Below are 26,213 nucleotides of genomic sequence, written 5' to 3' on the forward strand. Positions count from 1 at the left end.
TCTCATTTCCTGACACACCTACTGTAGGGTGTCTCTCTCATAGCTGTGGTTTACAGAGCACCCTAGGTATCCCAATGTATACACTGTGAGTCCTTCTCTGATGGAAAGAGTTCTTAGCAAATACAGTTGTTTTCAGTGGTTTGTCAGGTCAGTGGATATCCTCAACTTACATCCTGCTTCTGTGCAGCCACACCTTAGCAAGGTTGATGTGTCACTTGTCCTCCAAGAGGATGTTTCAATGGCCAAGAAAATATACCAATGTTTGCCTTCTAATTCTCTCTGTCTCTCTCTCTCTCTCTCTCTCTCACACACACACACACACTATCATATTTTTGTGGGGACCATCCATTCATTCTATGGGCAAAGCCCTAATCCCAGCAATGAAACCTTAACCCCTACCCAGCCCTAACCTTAACCATAATCAACCAAACAAAATGTGAAACTTTTGGCATTTTTGGTTTCTTGATTTTTATAAAATTGATTTTCCCCTTGTGGGGATGGAAAAACAACCGGTTTGAATCACATTGTGGAAACATTTGGTAATATATACATGACCCTCACACACACACACGCACATACACACACACCTATATAGTAATGTTACCACATGGTCGATGAGCTCAGTGTTACATGCCGACTTGACCTGTGCAACATTATTGTCATCTCAAGATTAAATCATAGCCCGTTGATTAAACACTGGTAGCTCCTCCCGTGCACACATACATATACACACGCTGCAGGGCTGGCTGCTGCATTCATTTCTTGAGAAAACGTAGACAGGTTGCTCTTGACTTGAATACTGGAATTCTGCATATAATTATAATCCTTGGATAACAGCACATTCAGCCCAGGAGGATTCTACAGTTGTAGGTAAGGCATTGGTATTCTGTAAAGGCATGGATTCTCAGCCACTGACAAATAGCTGGCACTTCACTGTGCTGTTATCTGTCACCATGCACTTCAAAGTGCCCCGTGATAGTGTAGCTGTGACAGGGGCAGGTTGGTCCATTTACTGGATAATTTCGGCGAATTTCGAGCTGCTTTCGGGGGAACATTTTAAAATGAATTTGAGGAAGCACTTCTTTACACAGCGTGTAGTTAGAGTATGGAATAGTCTTCCTGCCAGTGTAGTGCAAACTAAAACCCTGGGTTCCTTTAAATCAGAGCTAGATAAGATTTGATCAACTCTGAGCTATTAGTTAAGTTTTCCCCAAACGAGCTTGATGGGCTGAATGGCCTCTTATGTTCTTATGCTTGGTGCTGCTTTGCTCCACTGTTAGCTGCCTGTGCGCTTTCTATGAGTAGTGTTACTATGAGTAGCGTTACTATGAGTTCCATTACTTTGAGTAGTGCTGTTTACAGCAGCTCCTTTATGCAAGTGTTACCCAACCCAGTCCTCGGGGAACTCCAGACAGTCCATGTTCTTGCTTCCTCTCAGCTCCCAACCTGAACCAGGTATACGGAGTTCCTGATTGGTTGGGAGCTGAGAGAAAGCAAAAACGTGGACTGTCTGGGGTTCCCCGAGGACTGGGTTGGGAAACACTGATTTATGCCTCATGGGGCTTCTTAATGGTCAGGTGCCAATGACCTCACATTGCTCATGAGGAAATTAATAAAAAATAATTCATTTGTGATTAGACTTCAAGGTATTCCAAGTGTTTTTACTCATTTGATCATAGTCAAACTAAAAAAATAATTAGTAGTTGGACATTTTTAAGAAACTCCTTTCCAAACCCATTTCCATTGTCATTGTACTTCAGATTCAGGTCTCCACTGAACCAAGCTTCACTCAAGATGGGAAATGAGAATTCAGTTTATGAATTTACGGAACACCCTCAGGTAGGGATGCTATTGGCTGTTAGCTTAGGGCAGTAGGCACTGATAAAGACAAAAAAAGTACGTTTGGAATAAAAAAATCTGTGCTTTTTGTAATACCTGGCACTATTGATGATATTGTTAATTTTATAGTTGTTTATTTGATACGTTTTAACTCAGAGGTGCTGCACATTAAACATAAATTTAATGGTGCCATGTGATGTTGTTTAGATAGATAGATAGATAGATAGATAGATAGATAGATAGATAGATAGATAGATAGATAGATAGCAATGTATTGGGTTAAATGTAAAGATACAAGATATAACTTTATAACTTTAACAATAAATATTTTTATTAAGTTAAGAGATCATGCACTAGAACTGAAAAAGACACTGACAACATTAGTATTTTATCACAAAATATTTCAAGCTAATATTTTCATTGTCACTATCATTTTAGATATAGTTCAAACAACCACTTGAACACACAGTTGAACTGCTTAAATAATGTTCAGGGAATAGATTTTACTAACAGATTCCAGTCTTTGAGGAAAACTGTTGATTTATGTCTCGACATTCAGTTTTGCTGATGCTCGTATCTCAGCATATTGGCTACGCAGCCTTTCGAACTAACGTGTTTGATTGTTTCCTTGCCTAATGCTAAAAGCCCCTTATGAAATATGTTCAGCGATGTTAAAGTACTTTGTCTTTCCTTTATATTGGGATTTGAGGTGATTTGGAGGTTTATTCAGTGCTCGTGTTATAAGATGTTTTTCTCCATGTCTCCATATACATTGTCAGTATGAAGACATCCATCATGCCTGTGCTGTAAATAGATTTTTGCTTCATAATGTTATTAATTATTAGATTAGATATAGCCAGGGTCACTTTGACAGCTTAGACTTCATTTGTTAACCACTGTTTCATACTAAATTCTGGCTTTTCTTTTTCATGTTTGCAAAACCCTGACCCTAAAACCTGCTACCGTTGACCTCAAATCTGTCATATTCCTCTGAAATATTTGAGGGCTTGGGAAGTGGAAGAGAAACATGTCCTGCAAACATGGTTACTTTGGGTCAAAGAGTTGATGGTCCCCATTTTTTCAGGCTAACGGGAAGCTGCAGAATGGAGAGGCAAACGGCCACGTCATCAGGATTGTGGGTATGTACTGGACGCCACAGGTGACAACTGTCAGTGGCTGTCATTTACTGGGGCCCATTAACTCTCTGAGGGCCCTGGGCTAATATGAATCAAGCAGGGCACTTGAGCTAATTTTTGAGCCAGAGAATAGAGAGAAAATTAAAAATGATGCAATGCCAATAATCCGCTAATCTGTTGCTGGCAGTAAAATTAGTTAACTGCCTGCGTATTAATCCTCCTATTATGAAAGATATATATCTTTGGTCTTGTTTTTAAGTTACAAACATTCTATTATAGCACTTCAAACAAATCCAGTATGATCTCCAACACAATACTATACATCGATTGACTGAACATTTAAAGTACCACTGAACTTTGAAAGTTGTCCTAATTCTATGGATTGAGTTATTTTCTAGTGTTTTAGATAGACGAAGCACAGAGTTAGTAGAAAAAAAGCAAATAAACACCCGTTCCAGAATTAGTATTGCAGAAACAGCGTAGTACTCTACACAAAAATATTAAGAAAAAGTTTCTTTGCTTAAAAACTATAAGACCAATTTTACCAACATCATGTTCTGCATACAAAACCCCATATATAAATTCATACATTTATTTGCTAATGGTGTTCAAGCTTTTAAAAATATTTGCAGTGAAATATTGCAAGTTTATGACATTGGTGATGAGACCGCTGATATGATTTTATCAGGAAATGCCAGGAATGGTGATGTATGACAAGATTACAATTCAACATTTTAGATACATAACTGTTTGGTGCTCATATTTTTTACTTTCAAATTATGTTTTAGAAAATATTGTTTAACTGAATTCCTGTTAGTGGAATGTGATTATGAGATTAAAACGGGTGTAGTCTGTTTGGCCTTGACAGGCACAGCAGCCTGTCAGAAATATCTAGTGATATGCTGTGTAAATTCAGGGTGTAACATTGTTTGAGTTTGGCTTTATACAAATACTGTTGCTATAAAGTTCCAAAACAGTCATGTGTGAGGATTTACAGGCCAAGCTCTTGAGGACATTGTAGGGAGGATGGTGTTGATGTTGGCAGGTTTCTCTGGTACTAACAGGGGTTGAGCATCATGTCACATTTAGGCCAGTCCTAATATTTATGGAGGATCATTGCTGCTATCTGTCCAGTGAGGTTTAAATACCCTTGCCATTGGGATTTTTGAAGTTGGAGGGAATAAGAGGGGCCATAATTCATAGGGGGGGGGGGGGGGGGCACTCCAGGGGCCAATCAGCTTTCAGCTAGGGCGAGTTCCCCTGTGGCCCCATCCCTGCATTTGCCCCTGTTTGCCAGAAATACAATGATGGATCATAGGAGTGTGTGACTGTCCATACCAAGCACACACCATGTACCTAAAATTTTCACTTTTCCAGTTTACCTTCATGGATGTTTTCAGCATAAGTATCTATAGCACCAGAATCATTGGTTAATGTGTAGTATTATGTTGTAATATCCCGGGCATCACAGTGGCAGGAAGGAAAGAGAGAGACAGTAAGCTACACACACAGTGGGATATTTACACAGTGGCTAAAGACACGGGAGGATCAGGCAAGGACTGAGTACAAACCAAGGTAGGGCACCCGAAACAATCAGGTCCACAAAGCATCTATTTACAACAAGACATACACAGGAGCTATATACAAGGCGTGTGAGTGATGCTGATAGGCTGCCGCTACTCAGAGCCATCTCGCAGGCATTATAGTGTCCCCCCCCCCAAAGGTCAACAATCCCAGGAACCACCACACCTAGTCCCTCAGTTTTAAGTCCTTAAGGTCCACCGGCAGCTGCCGGTGTGGGAACTTCAATGATGAGGGGGAGCCATCCACTCGCGAGGCCTGGCGAGGCAATGGAGCCTGGGAAGCGGGTGGATGCTGGGCTGCTAGCAGGCGCCGGACGCTTCCGTTCCCAGCTGACCAGCTCCTCCCGCAGTCTCCAGCATGTGGCTTGCTCTGCTAACAGTTTTCAAAGTTAGCAGCAACATTAATCCAGCACTTGAACCCACAACCTCCCAGACACTGGCACAGACCCGAACCCTGTGATCCGCACTCCAGTGTTAATAAATATAGAGAATGACATTTTAATGGGTAATCCAAGTGGAACAGAGGCTTGGCATGTAGTATATCACTGAACACACGCAGAAGACAGCAGGTTAGGCACATGTTTACGCAATACTGTTCCCAGCACAGGGGTTGTTAACCATTTCCTGTTGTTCTCTTTCCATATATGGGCTGTTAAACAGATGCTCAGTTGATCAGTCAGTCAACCTCGCGACCCTCCGAACAGGAGAAAGTGCCCTCAGAAGCTGGCAAGCCGGCAGGCAGCCAAAAGCAGGCTGGTGGTGTCCGCCCCTCTGACGGCCCAGGGAATTCAACGCAGCAACTGGAGCCGAGGAGGGAGGAGGTCTGTTGTCGAGTTTACAGTACACAGCATTAGTTTGGTACCACCAACATCTGTTTACCTCGTTTATCCATAATACCACCTTTTAAAAAAGATGTTGTGGCTGCTGAATTGTCGCTGCTTTCACCGACACTTGAGGTTTCCTCTAAGGGATCACTCATCTCTTACATGATGTTGCCAAAACAGTAGCATGTGGTGCATTCTGTTAAGTCAACCTGGCAGTGGGTTTGATGGTAATAGTCCATTCGTAAGACTACCAGATGTAGGAATTGATATAACTGGTACGCAAGTCGTATTCACCATATACAAGATAAAATGTGCTATAATAAGTATGCCTTTGTGGTGTTAAGCCAAGAAATTACAGTGAATTTTAACCTTCATATGACAAATGCGTACTTGCTTACCATTTATGTCATTCCCAGATAATATGATTCTTTAAGATTGCATTAGTTTGTGGGTTTTTTTTTTTTTTTTTGGTTGATGTGCGCTATTAAGAATGGATCCTTATTGACAAATTGTCGACGTTTCTCATTTTCATATAGTTGAAAATGACAATAGGTCAGTATATCCTTTATACTGCTCATCCCTAAAGGCGATTTTGCGCTTCCCTCTGTGCTCATTTCTGCTTTGGTGATATAATCAACCTCTTAATATTCATTATTTTGCATCGTTTTTAATACCGAAATCATTAAAAATTCATGCTAACAAAATATATTTTGTTGTTTTATCAAGACTGTTACATTCTTTTCCTTTGTCTTTTCCTTCCTCGAAAAGGAGGTGTCTCCCACAAAGGCCCCAGAGCAGGACAGTGACCGTAAGCGGACCAAAGGTACCCCTCGACAGGCCACATTCTCGCTTTTCAAATCGGTGTCACCTCCTGCTGAAGCTCCAGGGAATCCAACACATCAGCCGGTGCTGAAAGAGGAAGAGGTCAGTGTCCAGCCTCCACCTGCAGCAGATAAGGAGGTGGAGCCCAAGCAGGACACAGAGGAGAAGGTGCCATTGTTCAACAAGCTTTTCAAGAAGAAAACAGAGGCCAAGATTGAGGTGGACCTGCCTGTGGTGGAGACTGACGGCTCACAGGGGGAGGAGAAGCCTGTTGTAGTTAAAATCAAGGAAAATGGCCTCCATTGTGTAAGTACCACATGACTGATACCTTGTACCACAGGTGAGAATTATTAAGAGGCAGAATTTTTTGGTTCTGCTGCTGGTGATCTATTTTTCATGCTGGCTCTTGGTCCTAGTGAATTCCTGATCAATCAAATTATAATTAATTAAGACTGCTGCGATTAGTCGTCGTAGTCGATGATATCACACCGGCGCTATTCTAGACCGGCAAACCACCATGTTGGCTATTCATGTTTATTAAATTACCATTAGTACGGAGAGCTTTTTAATATCTTTTGTCCTTGTAGCTGCTAAAAACACTCATTATTAAAGCCATAAAGTTGTCTGCCTGCTACATAAGAATCTCCAACGAATAAGTGTTTGTGAAAATCTTTAGGCTAAAATCCGGGCTTATTCCACGTTGACTGACAGTGCCAGTGTGTAAATGCGTGTGCATCGGACTTCTTGGGACTTAAACTGAAAAGAAAATGGATACTAAATAAAAGGCAATTTCCTGAACTGAAATAAAAATGAAAATCATATTCACAAAAAAAGTGTCGGACTTTAATCTGCAAAAGTACCGCCACATTAGGGATGTAACAATACACTCAACTCACGACTCGATACAATTCACGATTCTGAGTTCACGATACGATTTTCTCACGATTTTTTAACAGAATGAGCTGCAGACAAATTTATTCAAAAATATTCCTTTATTTATTTTTCTAAACAGTGCAACTGAAATTGAAAAAAATACTGTTTAAAACAAATCCCAAATCAAAATACATTTTAAAAAGTCTTCAAATAAATGGTAACGCTTTACATTAACTGCACCTTCATAATGCTTTTATGTTGCATTCATAAAACGTTCAGTACACCTTCATAATGTATTCATTAAGTATTCAGAAATCATTCATAAACATCATGTATGTATACTTTTACATCCTAACATCCCTTAACAGCTGTAATATTCATTAATAACAAACATTATGTAAGCTCCAGGGAATTCTTCGAAAAGAATCATGGATGGTGTGAGGGAGACAAGAGAGAGGAGAAGAGGAGGGTTATTTTGTAGGACGCTTTTCACAATAATTACCGGAATCACTGCTATCTGTTGGCTCGCTGGAATCTTTTTCTTTTTGTGCGACTTCAACAAGGAACCTATCAAATGACAGCCACTTTAGCCTCTTTTTCGATTTCGTGGAAATGTGGACATTGCGTTGTCGTTAGATTCATTGATTGCACTGCTACACCCTTATTTGGGTGGTGCTTTTCTACTAAATTTTGACTATACAAGTGAGGCACACCGACTGAGACCAAGCATGGGAGACGATTACCCACAATCCCACAGCAAGAGAGAGAGAGAGAGAAGAACCATTGGTAGTTGTGATGATGTGACGCTAGGTAGACAAAGCGTATACATAATACTCGTATTGCAAGACCTCGCTTGTTTATCAAGTTAAAATTCATTTAAAAATTTGCTCATCTTGTAAAACACTCGCAAACCATGTTACCCGCAATCCGAGGTTTGACTGTATGTTCTTTTCCTTCCTCAAAAAGGAGGTGTCTCCCACAAAGGCTCCAGAGCAGGACAGTGACCGTAAGCGGACCAAAGGTACCCCTCGACAGGCCACATTCTCGCTTTTCAAATCGGTGTCACCTCCTGCTGAAGCTCCAGGGAATCCAGCACAGCAACCGGTGCTGAAAGAGGAAGAGGTCAGTGTCCAGCCTCCACCTGCAGCAGATAAGGAGGTGGAGCCCAAGCAGGACACAGAGGAGAAGGTGCCATTGTTCAACAAGCTTTTCAAGAAGAAAACAGAGGCCAAGATTGAGGTGGACCTGCCTGTGGTGGAGACTGATGGCTCACAGGGGGAGGAGAAGCCTGTTGTCGTTACAGTCAAGAAAAATGGTCTCCATTGTGTAAGTGGTAACCTGTGATCCAAACTGTCACAACAAAACACTCGGGTGAGTTCTTTATTAGGGAGAGACAGAATCGGGTCCAGGTGACAAGCAGGGGCACAACCAGAGATCAGTCCGAAACAGTTTACCAAAGCCAGGGGATGATCCGAAGGAGAAGTCGTTAAGCCGGGCACAGCAAAGTCGGGGAACCAGGAGATCTGTTCGATGACAGGGACGACACACACAAGGAGAAGCCACGAGGGTAGATCAGGGCTGGTCAGGAGGGAAGTGGGAAGGCGTAGGAGGCGCGGGCAGAGGAAGTAGGGAGAGTCGGGCGGAGCGGAGCTGTAACGAAGACCAGGGTTAGAATCGCTCGGAAGTGGCATGACCAACAATACCTCGCAAGGAGCGATCTCTATGTGGAGTTTAAGTAGTTGGGTAGGCGTGGCACTGATTCATGAAGGCGGCGCTGTCTGTTGTCATGACACAAACAGCCTAATACCAAAAAGCAGAGAATACATCGGTGTTTTGATTTTTAGTTGTCTTACTCCTTGTGTTTTATACAGAATAAAGCATTATGTAAAACAAGCATACATGCTTAAGAGAAAATGTAAAACTCCTGCATTCAACTGACTATTTGCGAGTTCCCCCTTTTATACCCGTATTTTAGTAGGTTGGTTTCTTGGGGTCATATTACATATAAAATAGCAACCTTAGCCTGAGCTTGAGTCAGATATCACTGAAGAGACCATTTAAACTGTTCAGCCCAGGGGATCCATAAATAAGCAGATCACCCACTGACGTTTTGCTAGCCTTAGAGCAGAGGTGTCAAACTGCAGTCCTGGAGGGCCGCAGCCCTGTGTAGTTTAGTTCTTTCTTTGTGAAATTATATGACGTAAAAAGAAATTCTTAATCATTTTCACCTCAATTATGATATTTTTCATATTATTTTATAATGGATTTGTTTCAAGTTAACTTAGCATTTTAACATCCAGAGAAATAGATTAGCGCCACAATCGGCGAAAATAAATAGCTTGCAGAAATCATGCATTTTGTCATGGCTGATTAACAACAGCTCAGACTGATTAGTGCCCCCTGTTGAGGTGTCATTCAAAGTAATCATCAGGATAGTTTTAGTATTACGCCTTTAGCTCTGCTGCTGTCCAGAGGAAATTGCTATGAAATGATTGCTGAATGTGGCTAACATTAGCAATGCTAACCTGATAATTTTAGCTTTCATTTGAGTTGCAGCTAGATAATTGAAAATGGCGGTTTGCCAGATGGCTAATTAAATTAGAAATGTTGAAAGGCCTAACCCTACACTCACCTGGCATGACCTCAGTTGTTCTTATTTACCACGGAGAAATACAACCATACAACCAACATGCTTCCAGTTACAGACTTAAAATATAAACATTAGCTACACGCACTTTTGCTCATGTGGGAAGTCACTGTTGAGTTTGAACTAAATTAGCGCTGTTAAAAATATGAGAATAACAGCAAACGTCAGCCCGTACAATATGTTGAACTATATATCGTGCCTCTCTAATAACTCAATTGTTGAAGTGGTTCTGGAGGCAAAATTGGTCCTACCCAGTACCATCTAACTCAGGGGTGTCAAACTCCAGCCCTGGAGGGCCAGAGCCCTGCACAGTTTTTGGGGGTTCCCCTCATTTAACACAGCTGATTCAGCTCCTTGTGCTAATTACAGCACAGCTCTTGAGCTGAGTCTTTTGTGGTGGAACAGGGAAGAACAGGACTGGAGTTTGACACCCCTGATCTAACTGACCCTAGAAAAGGGTCACAGAGTGCATATCCCCTATAGTGTAATGCACATAAACGGCCCATAGTAATGCTTAAATAAATGTCTATGTTGTCATTATAGAAATAAAAATTGCATCTTTGCATCTACAGTTTTTTGTTTCATTTGGTGCAATTAAAAGCTACTGCTCTGCTGTAAAAAAATTCATAATATTGGTCAATGCATTTTTAAGATGGGTCATCTATACTTTAGTCCTCATCAGGAAAAGCAATTTGACGATGGATGGAGGGCTAATCCATTAGTAATAACATTTTCAAGGTCTTTGGATTAAAAACCTCATCTGTTCAGAGTGACTGAGCCATGTTCTTGTGGATATTCACAGTAAGCGTAGCATACGGTATGAACACGTTTGTGGAGTAAGACTTTATTAACGCACGAACGTGCTGTTTCTCATTGGCCCGGCATTTTTTCGGAGCAGAGGGCACAGTTGGCCCAGTAGGCCACTACATTGCTGAATACCAATGGAGTCCGCAGAAAGCGCTGCGGCAATAATAGCATGATTGTTAGCACTGCCCCGAGTGGGCAGTGGCATGGCTGGAATATTTGTGCTCGCGTCTCAATGCCACGATTAACGAATGAAGAGGTCGCACCCCAGCTGCGCAGCCACAGTAGGCTCCCACAAGCTATCTCTGCGCATTCGTCCATAGGAGCCTGGAAAAGGCGAGGAGGCGTCGGCCCTGCGTTCTCAGCATCTTGCCAGCGTCCCGGTGGAAAGCGAAGAGCTCGGCGTCAACAGCGACAACGTCTACCCGCAGCAAGCTGAACACGGGGAAAGTCTCCGAGAAGAACGCCCAGTGATGAATTTTTTCAAAACATTCGTAAGTCACACTTTATATTTCAGTCCTGCAGGGGAATGAAAATATATGAAAAAAATAGCTAATTGACATTTCAGGTTCTGGAATGGTGGCTTGATTGCCAATCAAGCCACCATTCCAGAACCTGAAATGTTAATTAGCTATTTTGATTTGATTGAATTTGATTTGATTGGCAAGGTCTGTCACTTGTTGTCTTATTCCTTTTGTTATGGTAAAAGCTCTCAAAGGGAAGATAACTCACATAAAATGCACAAATTGTATATTCTGTATGTTAATTGTTGATTAAGCTGAAAATTATTATAGCTAATTATAGCTAATGCATCAATGTGCAAAAGGGAAGTTATGTACACATAACTGGTATATTCATAAATGATTGCTTTTCAGAACTGGATTATTTTCACTCTATTATTATTATTATTATTATTATTATTATTATTATTATTTATTAAGGTTTGCCCCTGGATAGGATCCAGGCCCCCTGTGATCTTAATAAGGATTAGAGGATAGAATATGGATGGATATTATTATTATTATTCCTATTTAACTTTTTTTGTTAAATTCTAATTATTAATAGTGGTTGTCAAATTAGAGCTTAAGTGCCTGAAAAGCACAAGTGGCCGTCAGGCGTGAGCCTTCCTGCTCTGCGCGTGCCGACGGGCATTTTGCTGTGCGTGGTGCTGCTTGCTGCCGGCCTCCTCCGGCCCGCTGTGAAAGGCAGTTGTGTGCAGGATATTCAACACTGTGGAGACAGAAGGTGATTAATGCAGAGAGCGGTGGCTCACGGGTGATGTCATTGTGTTGAGACTGTATAGTGCTGTCAGCGATCGCGCTCATTGTGCGCTAGGACGTGCCGAATGGGGTGGGGGGAGAGATCCCCCACCCCCACCCCCCTGAAAGCAAGCGTCAGCAGGCAGAAACGGAGCCTCACAGTTAAGAATCTTCTTATCTGCTTTGACATAAGACATCGCTTGTCCCCCGTGAGTTTTCCTCCCCCAGAATTTAAGCTCACGGCTGCTCCCTCCCAGGTCCTTCTCCCCCTCACTAAAAGAGGCCCAGGCCTGTTCTACACATGGCTGCCTTTTGTTGGGCATGGAGTGTGAGCTAACAAGCAGCGTTGCTGAGGTTTGAGGTAGCACAGCGTAGAGATAATAGGCCAATCACTGAGGCCAAACAATGGGGATCATGTGATGTGACGTGGCAAATCCCATTGTACACTGGAGTGAAGGCCGCTTATGACCTGGACCCACTACTCTGTCTTTCATTGGCCAGCCCAGGAATGTTGCATAATCAGTAGCGATTGTGAAAATGTTCATTCCCTAACATCCCACAGTTAGCTAAGTCCCTCACTGCTTTGTGCAAGAAAGAACCGTAACAATCTGATTGAACATGTGGCTAAATGCTGCACTCTAGCCATTTTGGACTGTAAACACTGAACGCTTGTGTCACATGTGAAACAACATTCAGCCAGGAACACTTTTAATCAGACTATCCAGAATGAATACTGTACTTCCATCTTCCTCACCTAGGCGAGTCCAAGTAAAACTTCCAAAGGAGTCTCTCCAGATGTCTCCAAAGACACGGTAACAAACTCGGCCCTAACGGGAGAGAAGCACCAATGTGGTCAATCTCTTTTTCCATACCTCCATTCTCTTATCAATTCTCACTCCATTGCTCTTTACATGTGTCGGGCTTCCATGGAAAACCTTCATAAATCGGTGCTGGCTGCGTCTTTTTCACACTGTCTCTCCACTGTGACTGAGATGTAAATAAAGTGCTGGTGTGATGACTCTGTAGGAGCTGAGGGTTTGGGTTTGGCTCCTTGGTGCTTCGGTACATCCTGCCTGCCATGAGATTCCTAGCTGCCTCCTGAGGAATCTTCAGCTGCCCTCCATTCTGATTGACTCCAACGCAAATGCTAGAAGCAAAGATGACTTGAAGCAAAACTAACAATGAATTAATGCACGGGTTTAATCTCATTCAAAATCCATACCTCAGTCTACTCTTCATCCAAATAATGTGATTCTTGCTGCTTGTAAAATGGCTAATATGTCATAACCTCAAATTTACATTCTGCTCTTGGGTACACTGTCCTCTTTATCTACCGCCAAAGTGCTTTTTTGGCAGGAATTGAAAGCCATATGGTAGATAGGTCACTTCCCCATAAACAATGTGGGGGAGTGACAGAAAGAGGCAGAGTGGTGGAGCGAGAGCGACCCAAAACCCCACTGGCAGGATGTTCTCACCGTCCATTGCTCTTCACCTGGCAGGCAAAGGGCACCAAGGAGCCCGAGGGCCAAAGCAAACTGGAAAAGGGGTCTGCAGCCAAGACAGCAGAGCCCCCTGCCTCAGAACCTAAAGACACGGACCCCAATCCAAAGGACTCCACGGGGGGGACATTCAGCAAACTCTTTAGGCAGAAGGTACTCGCTCCGGGCCAGAGCAGCAGTTTCTGTAGCCATCACTGCAGCGTTTGACAGTTCAGACGCAATTTTCCGTTACTGCCGTACAAAGGCGAAACCACAGAACTGCACATTTTATCGAAATTGAATTATTACCATAATCCGGGCTCTTAGGCTTTGTTTTATTTCATAACAAAAGAGCGTGAAAATAACAGTTACTACAAAATCTACTCTAAAGCAAAGGCAAAGCAGCCCCTTTTCTCAGTTTCAGTGCCAATATAGTTACCGTGTTTTGCCTTTGTAGGACATTACGACAATTGCTTGCTAGCTAGTACGTTCTGCGTCAGCACAAAAGGCGGCAAATCCAGCACAAAAAATACATACAGCACTATGTTTAAACACAAATCTGTAAGTTATTCCTTATTTTCTATAATGCATATTGTTGACATTTGTTTTTTATAACGCTTGAACAGTCCTTCAAGGATACCCAACCAACAGCCACAAGTGTAAGTGTTGATTTTTAATAATATTTGTAATAAATAGGAGTGATGAAAAATAAATAGAAAGTGTTTATTAATCTGAGGTTAACATGGGTAACCTGCTTTATATAATGTTATGAGAATTAAGGTCTGAAAGATTATCTCTGAATTAATGAATAGCATAATATGTAATGATTCCCTTTGATAATAAATAATAATCAGTATTGACTTTGCTGAACGTGTAACACAACAGACATGTAGTGAAAAATTCCCTGTAATTATTTATACATAGTGCTGGCTTCAATTTATAAAGACTGCCAAAAGTATATATATATATATAAAATGTCCACACTGTCTTTGCCTTGTTCGGGGTCTGAAGGAGGTAGATGCTGCTACTGCTTCTAGATCTACCAAGACAGCCCCACCACCTGAACCACCTAAAGCAGAAACCAAAGCAGAACCGGCAGCCAAAAATCCCAAGAACTCCCAAAAGGAAGTACCCAAGGATGCCCCGAGTGGGCCGGAGATCAAGCAGAAGCCTGCTAAAAGTAGGCCTTTCTCCAAACTCTTCCAGCGCAAGGTAAGCCATAAATAAAACACACTTCAAGGAAAGAGCTGTCTTTCTTGAGATTCCAGTGTCTTTTTTTCAGATCCGTGGACAGACTGGCATTAAGAAGACACAAGTCACTCATACTTATCATCTTGCTTGAAGCTTCTAACCCATGCAAAAACGTATAAATGTTAAGTACCTGATAAATGCGGTTAATCCCTTGAACTTCTCATCTATTTTGCCGCATGGTAAAATATATCTTACATGCTCGACTTAATATTGTTAGGTAAGTTAGCATATTAATCATTTATAAAAGGAAATAGGTCACTTCCATTATGGATAGTGTGCTCACCTTGACCAATCCAAATTTCCGGTGCCAAGACCAGATGGTGGGGTGTGTGTCTGCCTTGTTGTTAGGGTTAACGTCGCTCTTACCTCCCTGCAGACTATGGAGGAGGAGCCACAGGAGGAGGATCCGCAAAAGGATGAGGAGGAGGGGCAGGTAACGCTGCGGGAAGACTCCTCCCACCTAATTGTTGTGGCTTTTTGTCCTTTTTCGCTTGCTCTAGAACAGTGTTTCCCAGTCAAATACTTAGGGACCCCCAGACAGTCCACAGTTTTGCTCCCTCCCAGTAACTCTGTACCAAATACCCAGTGTTCTTCGTTATTTGGATCAGGTGCACTGGGACCTGGGAGGGACCAAAAATGTGGACTATCTGAGGGTCCCTGACGATAGGGTTGAGAAACACTACACTTTGGGGGTTCCATTGTGAGAGGTGGGGCGCTCCCTCTGGTGGTTCGCGGTCAGGATCTGAGTCACCTCCATGCTTTCTGGCTCCTCCTTCTTCCACAGAAAATGGATGGACGTTGTTTAGGGATGTAGACAATTCAGCACTTTCTCTCGTCAACCTTTGCTTGCTTGCAGGAGAACGGCATGCGCTCCGGTCCATAGTCCCCACTATGTTCCTCGAACGTAATCGCTGGTCCTTAAAAGGTCGACCCATAGCATAAGCTCTGCCATCCCCCTCACCCCTACCTTGCCTGACTCTCTCCATGCAGGGTGGAGCGTCAAAGGCCAGTACACTAGAAGCGTCCGCACTGCCAGCACAGACAGGAAAACCACAGGAGAAAAAGAAATCGAATCTTATCACCCTTTTCAAGACGAAGGTAAGAAGACTGGACCTTCTACCGTAATCCCTGCTTTTTGGCAAGACTGGAAAGAGATGCCTTGTGTGAGATCGTAACAGAGTAATGTGAATTTGAGGTACCGCAACGCCCACAAACATCTAAAGTCCAGACTGCCCCGACATGTGGAAACAGTGTCCCTGTCAGCACTGATGTACCGGTAAATCGAACTGTGTGTCAGACATTAACATGACTCATATCACTAAATGGATTCCATCATTGCTAGTGATAGCAATTTGGGCTAGGCCACGTTATACCCCTACCAACCACTAGATGGCCATGACGAACCGTCGATGCAGATTAATCTCCATTTGGTCACTGCAAGCAGGAAATAACAACAAAAAAATACACTGGTCTATTCCAGATCATGAGCAGGCCTTACTAAAATTACTCTAGATTACAGCATTAAACAAATCACTAATTCAGTGTCTTTTTAGGAGATATATTGACTAAATTGATGACATCATGCTGGCCAAACCAAATGTCCCGTACTGTGCTTCAAATATAACCACTAACAATTGTGATTTGAATCTATACACATGGTCTAAAATGACAGACTTTCCTGTTAAGTAGAACGTAATGGCATTCCTATGGTTATGATTATTTTTTTTCTTATGACAGCTTAAGCTGTTGAAACACCTCAAAGCACCTCAAATATTAAAAACAAAACTCATGAGCATTGGGCATGGAGCTGAATTTAGTGTAAATCCAGTGTCCAGCTCTGGGGAGGTGCAGTGTATTTTACAGTTCAGATGCGTTGTTCTTATCCAGCCGTTTGATTGGTCTCTGAGAGCTCCTCGTGTTTTTGGTCATGCAGTGCAGATATATGAACCTCATTCAGTGTATTGCCAAGCAGTGGCTCCACCCCTCCATAATATCTGTCATTCATTATGCCATTTGAATGTGTTTTCTTGCACTGATACTCCCAATGTAATATTAAGGTAAATATTAAGGTAAAACACCAGATGCAGAGGAAATCGGCAGCAGGCGGCTTTCTACAGGAGCACAATAACTTGAATTCACTTTTAAACTTTTCCTGCAGTTTTTTAAAATTATACTAAGTTCTCATGCATTCCATGTAAAGACACACACTAGTTCTTGGCCTCATATCCCAGCAGTATTCCACCCCACCAGCACCTCAATCCAGGGGGCAAATGTTAACATGGCTGCCCTTTACCTCCCCCCCCCCCCCCCACCTCATACCATTCCCCCAAGACCCCCGACACCACAAAGAACACGCCGCCTGATGCACCTCCTCTGCCCGAGGCGGCCCAAGGTGTCAAGTTGAAGGAGGACCCCAAACCCGGCACTGAGGCCGAGAAGAAGAGGAGCGGAAAGCAGGAAGTCATACCCAAAGTCAAGGCCCTGGAGGTCGCCGTAGACAGCAAATCAGTGTCGGAAGCCTCACAGAGCGGCGATGAAGCCGCCGTCAGTGTCTCCAAAAAACTAGAGAAGAGGAACTCCATCCACTTATTCTTCAAAAGCCTGGTAGGTTAAATGTGTTTTTTCAAGACACCACTGGGGGTGTTTTTTTTTCCATATTTTCTGCTGATAGCTCACGGAAGGTCTTTCTGTCCCAAATACCACTAATTCAGATGAAAAGCTGACAAAATCCTTAGATTAATGACAGCCTTTTATGGGAATTCCCTGTTATTAACTTGAATGTAACGAGCCACGCTATTTGTTCACTTTTGTTTCAGTTATGTTTGTTTTGTTTCAGTTATGTTTGTTTTGTTTTGTTTCAGTTATATTTGTTCACTTTTGTTTCAGTTTGTTTCCGATTATCTGAATTAAAGGGTACAGAATGAGCAAATTCATCTGGGCGGTTTGTTTTGTTTTGCATGCAGGGGCCAAAGAGGCTGTCGGAAGCCAGCGTTCAGACTGATCCCGTGACCATTACTTATCCGTGTGAAAAGGCCAAGTAACAGCCCCGCTGAGAGTCTCCACTGCCGTATTCTTTGACCCTAATGAATAGCAAGATGAACTTTTGTACAGATACATCTTTCCTTTTCTCATCTGAGAGTGGGAGGAAGGGTGGGGAAATTTTAAATGTGTACCAGGGTTAAGAGCAAGTGGTTAGCGATTGCGAAAGGAAGGACAGCTGTGTCATGTGAAGCGGGAAATGGAAAGAAAGCCCATTTTCAACAGGCTCAGATATGACTCCGGTTGTGGCATTTCGATGGACATCAGTGCCGTTTTGGCAAAAAAGCAGTAGCTAATCTATAGAGACGTGCGACTCTGTTTTACTCACTTTAACTGACATGGCATTTATTTTTATATAAAAAGGGAGCATGTTCTTAAAGCCCCGCCTTCAACTTGGGGAGTGTTCAACTTAAATCTTCCTAAACTCAAACCTTATATTTATCTGTATGTTGGATATTCTAATGCTAAGATTTGTCTGATCCTAAATACCTGCACATGTGTACCTATTATTTTCTTTGTAAACCAATATCTTCTCATGGAACATGAAGAACATTAAAAATGCATTGCCTATGTGATTAGCTTGCTCTAAGCCTGCTGCTGAAATGGCATGTGGCATGAGTACCCAGATCTGCTGAACACCACTCTTCAAGTCCAACTGAGCAAGAGAGGTGTGCTCAGTATAAGTGCACAGCAGGGAAACCCAGTCACAAGGTAACATTTTCACGAATTCAACAGGCTTCCCTCCAAAACAGTGGAAGTTCAATTTGTAAGTTAGGAACACACGTAAAACCATAAACAACAGTGACTTGATATTTGAATAGAAGCCAAATTTCAGCATTCCTGCTTGCAAGCTTGCTATGAGTGATGTTTTTACTGCAAATGCTTATTCCATGCATCATTGCCTCATGGAAATCGATCAGAACACTGATGGGTGGGGGGTGGGGGGGGGGGGGGTTGGAGCTTGCAGGCTCCGATGGGACACTGCTCTCAGGTAGAGTTCTGCCTTCTGAAATACCCTCTGACTCAGGTGCTTTAAAATTCCAAGGAGGTTCAAAGATTTCAAGGGAAGAAGGTGTTCACAAGCTTTACTTGTATTTTAAATACTAAAGATCAGACATGTAATCTGTGGTTTGCTCTTACAGAAAAATACTCAACACTGCGGGTAATGAAACCCAGAAGCACATACTCATTAAATGGGAAGTTTCAGTTTTTAAACTTTTTAAAGGGTGTTCATGGTTAAACAGGGTCCTAAGTTTTATGTTTGTTCTAACTTTTTTTGCATAAGTATTGCTAATTATTATTTAATGATTAAACAAAATACATAACCAAGCATGAAAGCATAATTATTCTCAGTACAGTACTTAATGTTCGGGTGACATTCTTATCAAAAGGCATTTTTGTCATAGTGGTCACTGCATGTATTTCTGTATTATGTGGTTTGCAGACAAGAAATATTTCAGGTTTCGAAGATAGATTTTTGAGCTGTCAAAGCTGTCCATGGCTTATTCTTTAGTGACTGTAAATGAATCATGGGAATAAAGGGTCAAAGGTCAAAGTGGTACCCCTACCGAGATTCTCAGAGAGACTGAAGGAGTAGCACAGAGTTTAACCCCCAATCTTGTATCATGTAACAGGCAAAGTACATCAAATATTAATGCTCTTTTTAAAATGCTTTTAAAAGTAGATTGGTCTGTCACACCAACTCATAAAACAGAATAAAATGTATACAACTGATCAACCCTGTCTCTTTATCATGTATGTTTTGGGATTTACTGATGTGTGGGTTTCGTCATTGGTTTTTTACTGTAAATTAAACTTTGTTTTAAAGTAAAATAATTATATGCCTCATCTCGTGTCAAGTAGAAAAGCTAATGTTTGAAAACATGTGTTTCTTAAGGCTTAGTGCATGAAAGTTTTTTTAATCACATCAGTTTTTGGCACAGAGGCAGGTGTTGTGTTTATCAACTGCTGTTTGGCACAGTTGAATGCCTAAAGGCACTTGTTTTGTTTATATGTCATGTGACCACATTTAAACCTTGTACCAAGTGTTTCCTTTGCCCATCTCTGCATTTCTGACCAGTTTGGAAGCATGGGAATGTGGCTTATTTGGTAACCCTTACAAGAGCATCATGTTGGGTGTCAACCCAGTATAGCTGTGCCTTGTTACACAATAAGCCATCACTACAGAATCATGGCATCCTATTCCCAGTGGCATCATTCAGTTGTGGAGGCTACAATTTTCTGCACTGTTATGTTAAAAACTTGGCCATCAGACTGAGGTCGGTAAGCAGTGGTGGAAGTTTTGCGCAATCCCTTGGAGTTCACACATCTGCTGGGGAGCTTCAGAGTCAAAGATAGAGCCTTAGTCACTATGTTATATGCTGGGCTTTCCAAAATGACACACCTACGCAGAGTTAAGTAGCTGCGGTAACTGTGACATCAGCTACTGAAATGGCCTGGTCATTAGGGAGGGGCTTCCAACTGCGTGCCAGATTAGTCCTGGACCTCTAATGTGGCCCCATCAGGTGGAATACAATTCTCTCCATAAGAGTGTCAACTCGCACAGTCCCCATGGGAGCTTGTGGTGTCTTCCTCAGCTGGGTGAAGTCTGTCTCCCCTTCCCCCACTGACATCAGCTCTATGGTGGTTTCTATTACTGTACTTCCTCAGCCAGATCATCGCTCACATTACGCTGCATCTCCTGGTGGTGAAATTGCGCATTGCCCAGGCTGGGTTCTGGCACATCGCAGAGGTGACATGAACTCCACGACCACCAGGAGCTCCCTCCTTGTTATGCAGGAATTATGTTTGGTGGAAGGTAATTTTCTGCAGCCATAAGCCGCTCCTGCACCAAATAGCACCAGTTCTGAAGTCACTGGCATCCAAGTCCAGGATGAGATCACCAGTAGCATATGTAGCACAGCCCACAGCTGGTGCAGACGTTGCCCATCATTTCACCTTCTTGAATGCTGCTTTCACATATCACCTGTAATATGAGGCTAGGCTCACAATCTGGCGAACATCCAAGACACACTTGGGGGTAGGCCATGCTTAGATTATCTGAATATTCTGAATATTACTGTGCTCAGAGACAGTGTGCCCCAGATTAGCCACTTGGTCTTCAGTTTGAGATCAGCCTTAGTCAGTAGAACATGTTCCAGCATTTCAGCAGGATTGTACCCCAAGATTATCATATAAATGGAGATAGATGAAACAGGTATTCCACTGCATTCCTGCCAATATGGGGTCCTTAGGGCACTGGAACGTTACAGGCGCATCGCAAAAACTAAAAGGCATGACATTCCACTTAAATATCCCATTATGACTGCAGATAGTCGCCACCTTGTGTGCACGGGGGTCAAGAGTGCTAAACTACTTAGCAGTGGAGAGCATGTCCAAGGTATATTGGATATGAAGTAATTGATAAGCATCTTTGACAGTGCACTCGTTTAAAACTCAGTAGACCACACAAGGTCTGGGATTTCTTTCACACCATCACTATTAGCGAGGCCCAGCAGCTGTTACTCGAACAAGCCAGGTCAGTGTCAAAGTTTATTGCACCTACTTATTGCCTATTAGCTGCTTCTTGCTTGCCATCTGGAGTGGTTGTTCTTTCACTGCTGGACCTGGCATTACTTAAATACTGAGCCAAATCAGTAGATCCTGCAGAAAAAAGAACATCTCAATAGGCTTGGAGGAACTGTGCTAGCCTGCAATAAACTCCATTGTCCATGGCTTTCAGCAATCTTTCAGCATGTACTGCCAGCCGGTGACCTGGGACAGAGGCACCGTCACTTTGATATTGCACAGTAGGGGTAAGGATGGACTGAAGCTGCACTGCTTTCACATCTGAAAGCAGTACAGATGTGAAGCAGTGCAACATCTGCTGACTGAAGAAATCCAACGATGATCTCTCCCTTCAGTGTAGCCACATTTCTACCATGGAATATTGCCATTCCCCGTGTTAACTTTTGAATTGCTTCAATCATAGCAACCTCATATAGCTAGCTTACATTGGTTCCTCTCAGCAAAATGGTCTATGGATAAAGTTCATGAACTCACATGAACATCTTCACTCATGGTTCTATGGAATCATCGCCGACAAGCCCCCAGCGTTACCTTTTCCCATGTCTGCTTTTCAAACAATTGTTTGGAAGCATGGCAATGTGGCTTGACTGGTAATGTAGAATATGGATCTTTGATTATACGTATAAGGCTACCATGAGTCAGAACAATCACAGCTATGGCCGTGCTGAACAACACGTGTTTTATCTGCAAAAAAAATAACAGTACAGTATCATGAAGTCTTGATTGCTGGCTTCTCAACTAACTTACCCCAATCTCCAAAAGAATCTAACTGTTTTTTTTCAACCCAAAATAATGTCCAGCATCTGGTGACAGTCTTAAAGCTACAGAACACATTCCCTAATGCGGGCCACCATCCATCCTAATGCACTGAGCACTGGATCAGCCCATGATGTGAGCCTTGTTGGCCAGTCATATTTTCTCTAAAGCATCTTAAATTTGCCCACATTTTCCTTACCTGCCACTGTAATACTGTAATTCAGCCACTCAGAAATGATAGAGTAACAAATAACTCCTGACGAACAGCCGGCCGGGAATGAGACAAATGACCAACTGCTGCGCAGAAATGACATTAATGGAGGATTTAATGATTGGGGAATTTAAAGTACAGTCACTGTCGGAATAACAAACAGGGAGAAGAGGATTATCCTTTGAAACTAAATGTCAATTGCCAGTTGATTGTGCAGCATATTTTTACATGTATTAGTTGAAAATTGAAAGCCCAAGTCTGTGTATAAAAAAATTATTGCAGTCAAATTGGATTAAAGTCACTTTGAAACATTATGTTCCTCTGGCGAGGGGGAGTGCCTTTAATCATTTGAAACTCATAATATTAATTTGTATGATTCATGTCGGTTAGCATCCCAGGAAGGATGAATTTTGGATAGCGCTTTCTGAGTTTGTCCACCATTAGTGACTGAGCACAGCCACAGACGACATCACTCATACCTGCTCTCCATTATCTACATCTGGACGTCTGTGCAATGCTCCCATTGTAGGTGTGATCATTAACAATTGTCCGTTTAATGCCTGACCGATGAAAAATTCAGAAGAGCCACTGCTGGTACGGTGGACATATTTCTTATTTTCCCACGGCAAATGTTTGCCACTGATTGCATTCGGTCACGTAAAAATCCGCACTGTGGCAAACGCACTGAGCTATGAGCTTCCACCTATGAGTGTAGCGAGGTCACTGATTTGAATCTTCATGCACCTGCTTGCAATTCTGAAATCCTTTTTTTACACCTCAGCCAATGTGCTGGAAAGAGTTTCACAGGAAGTCAGATAAGTGTCATTAACCCGCGTTTTCTTACCCTAATGCAGAAGGGGGTTTCCTCATGCTAAAAAAGACCAAAAAAAAGAAAATTCACTGGATTACTAATACATAGTAGAACTATTTTCTATTTACTAAAGAGAAAACCTTTGCCAAAGTTTTCTTACAATCTGTACATTAAATGGTGCTTTGCATTTTGTTGGGTGATGAATGATTCGGCTTCTGAATGCTCTCTCATTAGCAGAAGGCATTAAATAAAGAGACTCGTGTCTTTTTCATCTCAGACGGCAGTAACTTTCACTAAGAAGCAAAATGCCAGTGTGTAGTAATTATGGGGTTGGGTGCAATGGCTTGAGACATTCCACAGATGGTGGATGGAAATCTTTTTCCATGAGGGTCTCATTTACTTTTAACACATTGATGTCTAATTATAAGCTAGTAAGGAGGTATAATGGCTTATCATGGTACGGCATCATTGAAGGGTTAGATTATCTGACAGCTATGCCTAATTGCAAACTGGAGAGAGGGCATGGAAGGCTGCCAGGCTCGGGTGTGGAAGGTGGATGATCCTGCTCTTCTCCTTCCTTCTCCAACCAAGCCTTAGAACCAAAAGAGTGCTGTGCTACTTTAAGCATGTTGTTGTACGTGGTATTTAAACACAACGTTCTCATTTTCCTCAGTGGATCAATGTCTGCATTTATTTAGCAGAATCTTTTAACAAGAGCAAAGAAGGGTCAACCAGTCCCTGTGGAAATTGGGATTATGGGCCCCATGATGAAATCACTCTGCTCACCATGGGATTTGAACTGACAACCTTCTGAGCATGGGCACAGAGGCTTAACCCACAGTGCCACAGACTGCCCCTGGGGTTGGTGAGTAATAGATTATGATTATGATGAAAACCTTTATTGCTGTTGCGATACACCATGTCACTAGTCACAAGTACCAGCGAAAAACTGGCCATCAACCCGACCATACATATACAAGCATCACATTATAGGGGGTAGACAGGTCAGGAAGACGGGGGATACAGGAAGAACAGAGAAAACAGAATTACATGAGGAGAGAGGAGGAGAATAAAAAAAAACAGCCTCCAGACTGTACTCCAGTAGGGAATACAATGTAGGAACAGAAAAAAACACCTCAGCAACATAAGCACATAGTCACTACACCTTACAACATAAAAAGTCGTGACTTGCAACAGGGGAGGGAAATGGGGAGGTGGAGGTAGTCCAGCATAGACAAACAGCCATCCGGTCCTGCAGCCAGAGGCGCTGGTCACAGGCCCACCTGTTCACGCTGGGGGTATGAAGCGGCGAAGGCGTGGGATGGGGGGAGGGTGCGGTGAGTGCATATCTGTACGTATGTATATGTGTGTGTGTATCCAGGTGTCCTTGGGATTGGGGGAGAGGAATGCAAGAGAGTCTCACTGCCTTGTTCTTCCGGGGGAGTTGTTAATTCAGCAGCGGCCTTGTCCGAGGCCAATGCTGATTAGGGGGGAGCCAAAAGCAGATAGGATAGGGTTGTTTGAGTTTTCGGGCGAGAAGCTGTAATTTCACAGCTCCTCTAATGTCCACGCCGGTCTCCGCCATCCAAAATCCTTTGCAAAGCCGTGAGCTTCTCCGCGATGCTATCCAATTTGCGATCAATAGTCACAGTGATGTTATCCAATTTGCGATCTATATCACATTCAAGATGAATACAACAGTGATTAACAGACAGACACCCCCAAGATAGTACAGTACACACTGTGTGTCCTGCTGCATTCTCTTTTTTGACAATTTTGTAGTTGTCAAAATTGCCTGTAGCTCTCTAGTTACCATATAGGAAACCTTATAGTGCATGTGTGACAATGATCCCGAATCATATTTCTTGCCGCCTTTATCTACATCCTGTATCCATTTCCATGACACGCCTTCTTCACTTGGCCAGTGTAGCTAAATAGAAGCTTTTCCTTCAAAGGCTAAAGATGAGTCACATCACTTTTAGGTTCCTCTTTTCAGTCACTTGCTTTGGTGGTCAACTGTAGTCCTGCAGCGAGAGCTGAAAACACACATCCATATACAGCAGAATTATATTTATAAACTCAATCTTTCATAATATCTTTTCATTGTTCTGGGAAGGATTCAGGGTCTTACATTTTGAAAGTTCTTAATTATATGAGAATCCTCTCCCTAAAATATTGTGCTCCAGTACTGGGTCAGGCGGCCTGCCCTTCACTGCCAATCTTGCTCTCCCCTGCATGTGTGTCATGGGGAGCAGGATAAGGTCGGCAAAACAGGAATTTCCCCGCAGGGATCAATAAAGTATCATCATTTCATTTCATATTAACTGGATCAATCCTTTAAAATGTTTGGTCCTTAAAATGTCTGCTAAGATTTTCCTCGGAGCCCAAGACATTTCTGAACATTCTTATACAAGGTTTATGCTACAGGACCAGTAATTAAGACCTAATAAAGAGTTTCATGAGTTTAATAACAGTAAATACACTACACTTCACTACAAAGCTGGTTCGCTTTTATTGAAATAATAAGGTAATTATTTTGTTCTTCTTTAGTAACTCTCAGGGCTAATGAATACAGTTTGAAAGAGAAGTTTTGCTTGTTGATAGTGGTTTGCTATTTACTATTATTATTATTATTATAAGGAATATATGAACAAGTCTTGATAATCATTGGGTGATGTTCTAAAATGTTCTGTTTTAGAATGTTCAGTTTTAGAATGTTTGAATAGTACAGGAATATGAGGTTCCCAGAGGTCAAAGGGTGAATCACATGATTTAAAGGTCTGTAAGCTCTTGCTGGTCGTGGTGCACTTAAAACAAAGATAAAGCCATGAAGGTCAAAAGACCTTTCAAAACAACTCTGTGATAAAGTCTTTAAGGCAGAGACTGGGGCAGGAGCAGAAAAATGGTCAAAGAACAGTCCCGACTTCATTGTATTTCATATGACATAAAGTAAACTTTTCACAATTTGTTTGTTGTGTATTTTACATAGTCAAGGTTCAAATAAGCTTTTACATACAATACATTATAATTTATTAAATATATTTTCACTCAGTATGATTGAAAATCTCTAAGGGTTTTGTATCATAAACCATTTGTGTTTAAATCTGCACATTATGCATTCTTTACATTTCCAACCATCATCGTTCAGCTTGACTGTGAAGTTTGTTTAGAATTACAGATGAATTACCACAGAACCTACATGTACACAGGGGGATATTATTGGTGGCAGAGTCACTTGGCACGGAAACATCTGCTGAACAATGTAATACAAAGTATCACATACAAACGTATA

The 26,213-nt window shown here is 42.2% G+C and overlaps 1 protein-coding gene and 1 long non-coding RNA gene across 8 annotated transcripts; one reads left to right on the forward strand and one right to left on the reverse strand.

Annotated features, from left to right (window-relative positions):
- Positions 1-765: 765 nt before the first annotated feature.
- On the forward strand, positions 766-18,130 carry bcas1 (brain enriched myelin associated protein 1). Of its 5 annotated transcripts, XM_072713629.1 has the most exons (16): positions 766-870; positions 1,761-1,839; positions 2,924-2,978; positions 5,219-5,379; positions 6,151-6,510; positions 8,044-8,403; positions 10,852-11,022; positions 12,546-12,599; positions 13,287-13,439; positions 13,892-13,924; positions 14,277-14,477; positions 14,893-14,949; positions 15,507-15,614; positions 15,712-15,792; positions 16,848-17,120; positions 17,480-18,130. In XM_072713629.1, the coding sequence occupies exons 2-16, from the start codon at positions 1,795-1,797 to the stop codon at positions 17,555-17,557; spliced, it is 2,190 nt and encodes a 729-aa protein (XP_072569730.1). In that variant the 5' UTR covers positions 766-870; positions 1,761-1,794; the 3' UTR covers positions 17,558-18,130. The 5 variants fall into 5 exon arrangements, with proteins under 5 accessions (XP_072569730.1, XP_072569733.1, XP_072569732.1 ...); XM_072713632.1 differs by lacking the exon at positions 15,712-15,792; XM_072713631.1 differs by lacking the exon at positions 14,893-14,949.
- Positions 7,178-13,289, reverse strand: LOC111855782 (uncharacterized). Of its 3 annotated transcripts, none has more exons than XR_011992167.1 (3): positions 12,542-13,289; positions 8,532-8,727; positions 7,178-8,427 (listed from the first exon to the last, which is right to left on the reverse strand). It is a non-coding gene; the product is annotated as an uncharacterized lncRNA (long non-coding RNA). The 3 variants fall into 3 exon arrangements; XR_011992168.1 differs by having other exon boundaries at positions 7,178-8,218; positions 8,327-8,727; XR_011992166.1 differs by having other exon boundaries at positions 7,178-8,727.
- Positions 18,131-26,213: the final 8,083 nt, after the last annotated feature.

Source organism: Paramormyrops kingsleyae, chromosome 6, assembly GCF_048594095.1.
Source record: "Paramormyrops kingsleyae isolate MSU_618 chromosome 6, PKINGS_0.4, whole genome shotgun sequence".
Taxonomy (NCBI): domain Eukaryota; kingdom Metazoa; phylum Chordata; class Actinopteri; order Osteoglossiformes; family Mormyridae; genus Paramormyrops; species Paramormyrops kingsleyae.

What these genes read in the sequence shown, in the direction of transcription:
- bcas1 (XM_072713629.1), top strand. Translation starts at nt 1,795, where the DNA reads ATGGGAAATGAGAATTCAGTTTATGAATTTACGGAACACCCTCAG. An exon ending in TGGAGCCGAGGAGGGAGGAG is followed by an intron (nt 5,380 to 6,150) that starts GTCTGTTGTCGA and finishes TTCCTCGAAAAG; the next exon opens with GAGGTGTCTCCCACAAAGGC. An exon ending in CTGTCAGCACTGATGTACCG is followed by an intron (nt 15,793 to 16,847) that starts GTAAATCGAACT and finishes CATTCCCCCAAG; the next exon opens with ACCCCCGACACCACAAAGAA.